Source organism: Talpa europaea (genome assembly GCF_964194135.1).
Source record: "Talpa europaea genome assembly, chromosome: 1".
NCBI lineage: Eukaryota > Metazoa > Chordata > Mammalia > Eulipotyphla > Talpidae > Talpa > Talpa europaea.
The window spans coordinates 100,260,346-100,269,417 of NC_140073.1; the positions used below are offsets into that span (position 1 = coordinate 100,260,346).

At 43.5% G+C, this 9,072-nt stretch overlaps 1 protein-coding gene across 1 annotated transcript in view; it reads right to left on the reverse strand.

Annotated features, from left to right (window-relative positions):
* The window catches only part of LY75 (lymphocyte antigen 75), a gene marked incomplete at its 5' end in the record, with an annotated part of 94,334 nt that extends 92,634 nt beyond the window's left edge, over positions 1 to 1,700 (reverse strand). The window contains one exon of the mRNA XM_084240402.1: positions 1,607 to 1,700. Coding sequence (XP_084096528.1) covers positions 1,607 to 1,700 — 94 coding nt within the window. The remainder of the gene's footprint in view (positions 1 to 1,606) is intronic.
* Between the last annotated feature and the right edge of the window lie 7,372 nt (positions 1,701 to 9,072).

A 9,072-nucleotide genomic window follows, 5' to 3' on the forward strand; every position in this document is an offset into this window, starting at 1 on the left:
TAAGATTCAGACATTTTTGCTAGTTTAAAAACAGGTTCTTATGTGATAGGTCCATGGCAGTCTACTTGGAGTCACGAAGTCGTGGAGTTCAGACGGGGTGCTGTGGGACTCCCTAAGGATTGGTTTACTTCAAACACTTAGCTCTCCAAGGAGGCAAAAAGTAAGCAATTGGCATCCCCCCAAGGACACAGAGGCACTCTTCCTGCATCTAAGCAACAGAGACCACCTGCACAAACCTAGCCTCTAGCACATGACAAGGTGCATGCTTCTCTCAGCATGGTGAAGCTGACACATTGCCAAACAAGCTATCCAAGTGACTGGAGTTTCAGAATTTCAGTGTATGCATTACCAGAGCCACAAGTGTGGTATGAGGGTGTGAGAAAGCTGACCAGAGGAGCTGCTAAGGTTGAGGAAGGATGCCGGGAAACAAATACCTGTGATGACTGAGTACAGGGAGGATGGAGTTAAGCCAACGTTCTTTGCTTTGGATTGATAAGAAAGAACAGAGATTGTAGAGATTGCAAAAATTAAGGAAACCTTATGTACTGTGGCGGAGACAAAACAGACAGGACTAAAGCAGAGACTCATGGAAACCAAGAGTTTAGTGATTGAATGGTTAGTATGTTTTGACCAGCTGCTGCAACGAAATTTTCCTACCTGAAGTGTGGGCAGGCAGAATAGAATTCTTACAGTAATAAAAGATCTTTGGTATTTCCCAACACAGAGGGTCAAAGAAGAATGGAGAAATGTAAAGTAGAGCAAAGTCCACTAAAGGGTTCCTGATGTAGATAGGGGGATTCCACTTACTTTCTTTGGAACTTACCGTTCTGTGAAGAAAGTCTAATTGAAGCAGTTCAGCTACAAAGAAAACAAAAACCACAAGCAAGCTGGCCATCTTTTACTTCCTCATGTAGACAAATAATAAAAATGGTAGGTGGGGATAGCCCACTGATTGCTCATTGGGCAGCCAGAATAAGAGACAAAGTCCTTAGCACAGTATCTGCCATAGCAAAAAAGAAAGTAAAAGCAAACCGGTTCCTGCCAGAGTATGGTGGGTCTGACACTACCCAGAGCATCAGCTAAGGGCCTCTGCCTGGGTTCTGCTTTTTGGATGAGCGGCAGGTCTCAAGGCAAGCCACCGATAGGCTCCAGCCTGGGACCGTAGACCTCAGGGGGTTTGGAGCTGATAAGTCAATTAGAGGAAAGGCTTGATGCTCAATGCGTTGGAAGAGGCCTAATAGTGATCACTATCACCCTAATAGTGATCTTCGTGGTCACGCAGGAGACAAGGCTTAACCTGACTTCCTTTTTGAAATGCACAGCGGGCACAGAAAAGTCAGCCCTCCCTTCCCTCCAGGAAAGACGACGTGCGCCCCCCATCTAGAGGACCCTCTTGCCTCCCCACGCCCCACCCTGCCCGCTCCCCAGCCCCGAGTGGCTTTGGAACGCGTCTCCTCACATCTCCCCTTGGGCTCACAGGTCCGATTCCAGACCCCTAAGCAAGAGGTGACGTGATCCCGAAGGGCGGCCCCGATCTAGCCCCGTCGACGGAGCTGGCTGCGTGGAGGCCCCCAGCTGGCCTGCGGGCCGACGCACCGACGGTTACCTGTGTTGCCAGCGGGTTCCGCCAGCACTAAGTACCCGAGGAGCAGCGCAAGCAACTGCGCCGCACGGCGAGGGGTCGCCCAGCGCGTCCTCATCTTGAGCGGGCCCAGGCGGTCCGACCTGGCAATCGGGCGCACGGAGCACCCACCCGTCCCGGAGCACCTAGCTCACCCCGCCAGAGACTTTGCCGAAGCCTCCCCGGACGCCCGCCCCGCGCCCCGCCCCCCCAGCCAATCCGATAAGCAGCTGTGCGGTCCCGGGAGGGGCTGGGCGGGGCAGGGCACGGCACGGCAGGCGGGAAGGTGACGCGCAGGGCGGTCTGCGCACCTGTGTGGGGCCAAACACACCCCGACGCGCGGAGGGAGTTTTGAGGGCGAGCGCAGTGTGACGCGGACCACTAGACTTGGGGTCCGCACCGCCTTTTCCTCCGGAAATTTGAGAAGCGGCACTACTGGGACTTGGCACCGCCCTAGGGTGGTTGGTTCACTTGGTTTAGGACTTTGTCTTCTGCTTGGCACACCTCAGTAAGGGATGAATTCTTCATCGCACAGGAGGCTGGAAAGGCATCCACAGTCTCTCGTACCCCAGCGGGGGACTGTTGTGTGGGACAGGTTGTGTGGCTGCGGAGGGCAAGCCACGGATTCAGTGTCCTTGGCAACTTCTTGCTTATTTTGATAGTGCAAACAAACAAAGGTGAGGAAAAGGCGAAGCACACCCACAGCTGTTAAAGAATTAGAAGCAAGAAATGTCAAAGTGCCCTTATGGTACTTCCATGGATGATTTAAACTTTATACTGGACCTTTACAAGTAAGCTTTTTTCTTAATAATGAAATCATCATCAACCAGTAGAAATACGCCCAGAACCGGCAACTGAGAGTAGAAATTATCCTCTCCCCGTGGGCACTGCTATCATTATAAATGGAGTGACCGCAGTTGCCTGGAGATAAATGCCCTGTATTTAAAAGCTGTGTTTCCTGAACACGTGTGCGCCCCCCTGGCCTCCTAGAGTGCGTGCTTTCACGTGGAGGTGACCAGCTGGGCTGCATTTCCTGATTCCAGCCCCAGCGCTTGCTTCACTGATGGCTCCTCAAATCTCCCTGGACTTTCTCTTCCCCGGCTCCAGTAGCTGTCCTGAGCGCTTGCCATGACAGGAACTGGGCATGTAGCTGGATAAGGTAAAAAGACAGCATCCTAGCCCTTTCAGGCTCATTGCATACTGGGGGAGACCGAGGCACCCACAGTAACTCTGGGCAGAATGCAGAGTCTCAGACAAAGAGTCAAGGAAGATGACATCTCCACTGGGCCTTGAAAAATGGGTAATGGGTAGGAATGTGACCAGGCACAGTTGGCGGGAGAAAAATAGTGACAGAACAGAAGCCGGCAGAGGCAACGCAGTGTCAGGAGACTGTCAAGAGTCCAGCGTGGCCCCTGTGCAGAAAGCTTGTCGCACAGGCGTTGAAGGTCGTTGTGAGGGGAGCTGAAGTGGACATCTCAGCAGAGAGGTGAGTGGTGGCCATTTTGTGAAGTGTCTTAAGGACTTCAGCTTAATTCTTCTGGGAATGGGCAGTGGAAAGTTCTGAGGAAGACAGTCTAATCCGCCTGTCCCTGCGGTGGTGACTGCTCCTCTTTCTGATCCTGCCCAGCATGGAGCTCCCTGAGGGCAGTGGTCTGACCTTCACTATCATGTCTCTAACACTAAGCACCAGGCCTGACTCTGGTCCCACTGTTTACTTAATGAATTCCTAGAGCCACTACCTTAGCCTCAGGCCCTGTGAGCTTCTGCTTGTTTTATGTACTTTGGTGATTTCTCAGTGGACCTCATTGCAATGGTTGTTGTCCTCTCTGGCAAATGAATCGTTCTAAACATGCCATCTTTTTCTCCTCAAACCTTTTCAGTGTAGGGTTTTCTAACTGGGAGCTCAGAGGCTAGATAATCCCTGAAATTGTATACAGTTTTATAAATGTGCTTTTTATTTTTTATTTTTTTAAGAGGAGTGGTCCAAACCTTTTATGAGTCTCAAAGAATCAAAGAAAACAAAGAGAAAACTCCATCTAGGATAAATCAAGCTTCTCTATGATCTTTATCTTTAATATCTCATGTAGCTCTTTGGTTCAAGCAACCTGTCTGAATCTGTTTTGCCTTTTCTTATCTCTGTGTATACAGTCTTTTTTTTTTTTTAAAGATTTATTTTTATTTATTTATGCATAGAAGAGCTGGGATGTGGGCCAGAAGTCCTGGGGGTGAGAGGATTCACCAGAGACAGATTGGGGAGCAGAACAGGTAGATCTACTGAAATACACTGCTGAGGGGAGCAGTGGGGGAGACAGGTGAGATCTGCTGCACCAAGTGGGTCACCTCCCTGGCCAAGATCAACTCAGGCAGCAGGAATTATAGTGCTGAGACTTAACCCTTACACCACCAGGGAGGTTCCCATATAGCCTTATTTTTCCCTTCTATAATCCCTCCATCTTCCCTCCCTTGGCTTATTTCCACCCTTCTAGTTAAGGTTCTGCTCAAATCTCATATTTTATATAAACTATTTCTAAGGAAGGATCTACCCCTTGGGGGTTCCAAAAATCTCAATAGTGTTATATATTTTGTTTGCTTGACATTTAACACATGCTACCTCCTGCTGTTATTTGCTGTAGGTAAATGTGCACTGATTCCCACCTAAGTTATAGATACTCCATAAGTATTTATTGTCTGTGGTGACAATAGAAAACAGTGTATCCTTCAAGTTTCACCTTGAATGTCACTCAAAGAAATCTTTCTTGACTCTGCAGTCTAAGTGAGCTTCTTCTGTGACAGATTCTCAATGCATCCCACACTTTGTCTTGATAGCATTTACCCCAGCTGGATTAAATAATTATGTTCTTGCTCATTTTCCCTCCACAGCCCCTTTCCCTCCACAGGCTGCAGACCCGTGAAGGTGTGACTATGTCTGTTTTAGTCACTTCTGTATTCCCAGTACTGGGTGCCTGTTTTGCTGGAAGAAAGAATCAATAAATACACAGTAAATGCCTCATAAAGGATGACTGAATAAATAAATACATGATAAATTCCTCATAAATGGTGTAGGCAACAGAAGGTCTAAGCGTTTAAAGAAGGGAGCAAACAGCTACGGTGGGAGGGAGGGTCTTCAGGCATGGGACTGAATGTCCTTGAATGAGTAACATTCAGTAGATAGAGACAGTGGGGAGGACACTCCAAGATGAGGCAATGATGTGAGCAAATTAATAGATACCTCCACCTATTGGGTGCCAGGCCATTGTGCCCAATATTTCCCATGTGCCCACTTAGCTAATTATCATCCTATGAAGATAATACTATTATCCTTATTTTACAAATGTGAAAACTGGGACAATGCAGACAAGGCCCATAACATGGCCAAGGTCAATGTCAATTAATGAAGGCAAGATGGAAATCTAACTTGTATAAGAATGTTTGGATTATTTTATTCCCGGTTACAATTAGGGAGAAGGAACATGAGCTTTTAGGACCTCTAAAGTCATATTTTAATTATAAGTAATTAAAAAGAGTAGCTATGTTTGTGGGTAACTTTCTGCTCATGTCCACATTACTTATTACCTTTCTCCACTGCCTTGAGGTAACCATGCCTTTGAATTGCTATTCCATTCTTTACAGTTTTCCCATATAGTATTTATTCTTTGAATGGTACATATAACTTAGCATGTTTAACATTTTTGTGTAAATGGATTATTTCAAGATTTTTTTGCTACTTACCTCTTTTGCTCAAAATTTTGCCTTTCGCATTCATCTGTTTGGGTGTGTGCAGCAACATTTCACTTACTTTTATTTAGTATTTCATTACAAGAGTAAAGCTTTGTCCATCCTTTTGTTGGTGGGCATTTGGGTAGTTCCCAGGTGGGTAAATGGCTGTCCATAGCTAACAATGTGTACCAGGAGAACGTTTTTATACATGTCTCCTGGTGCACATTGCTAGTTTCCTGGGGGTGTGTTCTTAGAAGTGGAATTCCTGAAGCATGGGGTATGTTTAGCATCAGGTTATTAGTCAATGCCAGTGTGCTTTCCAGTTTGTAGTCCGAGCAGTGTGTACAGCCCATGGTGTTTTAATGAGTTTGGTGGAGGGAATGCTGTCTCATTATGATTGAAAGTTGTATTTCCCTGATTACTCATGAGGTGGGCATATTTTCCCATGTCTATTGGTTGTTTGTATTTCCTTTCCCAATTCTTGTACAGGATATTTTGTACAGGTTTTCTCTTGAATTCAACCCTGCCCTTCCTTGCTTTGAATCCCCAGGGACTACTCTGCATTTCTCGGGTTTCCTGACCCACTGCCTTCTGTTTAGAGTCAGCCAAAGAGATGGAAGTTTGGAAGGGCAAGAGACTAAGCTATTCCTCTTCTCCCTGCTTTGGACTCATGTCAAGCAATGACTGTAAGTTTTCTGTGTTTCTGACTCCTATCTGGAAGCCCTCCTTTATGTTCTACTTCCAAAGAGAAAACTCCTGTTATGCTTCCAGTTGCTTTTGTGTGATTCCTTCTCTGAGATTCTAGCTCCTACAGAGCAGCCTTGGCTCCTATGCTGATAACAACAGTCCTCTGTCCTGCAGGCTCCATGGATTAGCTTCTTGTAGTTGCTACTTTCTGGAGATTAGACTCATTAGCACTTATTTTTAGCCTTTTCAACATCTCTGTAACTAGTCATTTCCCTTGAAATTTCTCTTTGCCTGAACTACCTAACATAAGATTTGTCCACGTTACTAGACCTAGATGATACTGATACAACATATGAAAGAATTGTACCTGAGCCAGCATTAAAAATTGATTAAGATATGGATATGAAAAACTGCAAATGAAGCCTATCAAGTGGCATAAGTTGTGGCATAAAGAGAAACAGTATGGGATGCACTTAAACTGCAGTTACGATAATGCCCATGGATGGTCCCAGGTGTAGTAAGGAGAACCCAGGGGGCCCAGGCAAAGGCTTGGTCTAAGAATAAATTTTGAACAATTCCCACTACACTGTGATAATAAAGATCTGCATTTATTATTGGTCATAACTAAACTTATGAGGACTATAGTCATGGGCATAGACCCCAAAGGGCAAATATAAGGTTGTAATTCATCCACTTGAAAAAAAAATAAAATTAAATAATTCATCTTGTGAAATAAACTGAACTTCACGGAATTTAAACTACAGCATTCTTAGACAAGGAAATGCTGTACTAGGATGTTTACAAAACATTGACATGAAAGACTAGACACAAAGTGCATATGGTTGACTTATCACTTACTCAAGCTTAACTTCATGTGTAGACTCCAAGGAACTGTGGAATTACAGAACTATAGAGATCTTGGAGTTCATTCTCTGCCATTTCATTTTATAGATGATGAAACTGATCCTCAAAGAGTTCAATGACCATTGCAGATATGGGAAGCATTAGAAGTCAGATGTAAACCCCTGAGATTTGGGGGAAGATTTCAAAAATATCAATGAAAGTACCTTAGACTAGTAACTTGCTTCCAAAGGGGGACAGAAGCAAAATATGGGTGTGAAGTGATGATGCAAGGGTGGATTACATATCGAAAGGAAGCTGGTGTTGCTAAGAATTGCAAAGATCACTAAAGTGTTTTGGGCATAAGTGCAATATCTCAAGTTTGGTGTCCAACCTCTATACTTGGTGACTAAGAAAATAATTTTAGTGGTAGAGATATTTTGGACATGGGAAATGTGACAAAGGAGTAAGTTTTGACTTTGGCAGGGACATATTCACTGTGTTTTGGTAACAGACAAGAACTGAGATAATATTCTTACTTTTTACTTAATATGATTGGAGGTTCTTTTCTCAGATTAACTAAATCCATTTCCAAAATATGTTTAAGAAAACAACGATAAACAAAGCCCAAGAGTCTTTACTCCTTAGGGAAACTGATCAGGTTTAGAACAATTATTTTCTCAACTTAAACAGAAGATAGAGGTCATATTTTCCAACTTTGGAAATCAAAGTGTGAAGTGTGGGTTCTAGAAAAAGAGTATTAGTGAAAAAAAATAGGAAATCCAAACAAAGTGTACAGTTTAGTTAACAGTAGGGCACTAATGTTAATTTCCTAGCTCGATGTGGTTTTATTAGCTCTTTTACAGATGAGTTTGTAACTGTAAGAATAAGTAAATTCCCCCAAATTGAGAAGGTGATGTGAATCTGAAGAATGAAGCAGGCACATTTATTAACCACACTGAAATTTTTTTTTTTTAAAGTCTAAGCTTTTTATTTTGAAGTAATTTGACACACTTAAAGTTTATTAAGATAATGTATATACAGTGCTGGTGGACAAGACTTTGGGTCAAAGTCTTGACCCAAAGAATCTACACCACCCAGACAGGGGATTTTTATATTCTGCTTAGTATGTGTGACAAGAATTTATGTAAGGGGCCTCCCCTGGTGGCGCAGCGGTTGAGCGCTGGGCTGTGAAGCTGTCCGCAGCCTCTGCAGCACTGATTCGATCCCCGGCCACCAGTGAGGGTCCCACATGGCATGCAGACCTCTCCTGTCATGCCCGCTGCTCCCCTCAGCAGTGTATTTTGTTAGTCTGACTGTTCTACTCCCCGCTCTGGCTCTGGTGAATTCTCTCACCCTCCCACGCTTCTGACTGTACCCAGTGCTTGTATAAATAAATAAATGTCTTTAAAAAAAAAAGAATTTATGTAAGAGCAATGACATCAGATGTCTGGTGAGAGGGGACATGTCATACACAGTTTTGTTCTAATGGGTTAATACACAGGAAAGTGATAATAGGGAAATTGGCTCTCTTCCTCGAGTGGGGTAACTATTGTTTGTTGGCCTAAGATTATGTCGATACAAGATGGAGTCACTTTGGTTTTCTACAATGAGGAAATTGGGACTTAAGAAATTAAAAAGTCTGCCTAAGGGTGAATGATTAGCAAATAGCAGAGCTATGACACAAAGTCAATTAACCACTGCCAAGTTTCAGACTTCTTTCTTAATACTGAATGTGCAAGGAAAACTTTGAGAGTTCAAAATCCTTCCTGTCTCACCTTTAATGCTGCATTAGTTTACCTCCAAAGAGGGATGAGGACTACAGAAGCACCACTCCAAAGAAACAATTATATTAATATATATTAATAATATAATTAATGAATATCAAATATAATAATTAATTACATTAATATATCCAAAGATATATTCATATTTGATTAAAATATAAGGAAATTGGTACACAAAAGTTTATCTAAGAAGAAAAATTGTTAGATTTAAGGTCTCTGTGTTCAACTTGACTTGATATTGCTGATGGGTCACCAAAGTTCAACCAATATGAACTCCAGTTTCCAAATGTTCTACATTGTGGTAGATTGGAAGAAACTAGGAGATATTATGACTGGCAATTGGTTTTCAATACTATGTTTATTATATTTTGTGCTTCCTCTTTGGTGAGATGATAGCTATTATCTTGTCCATTTTCTACT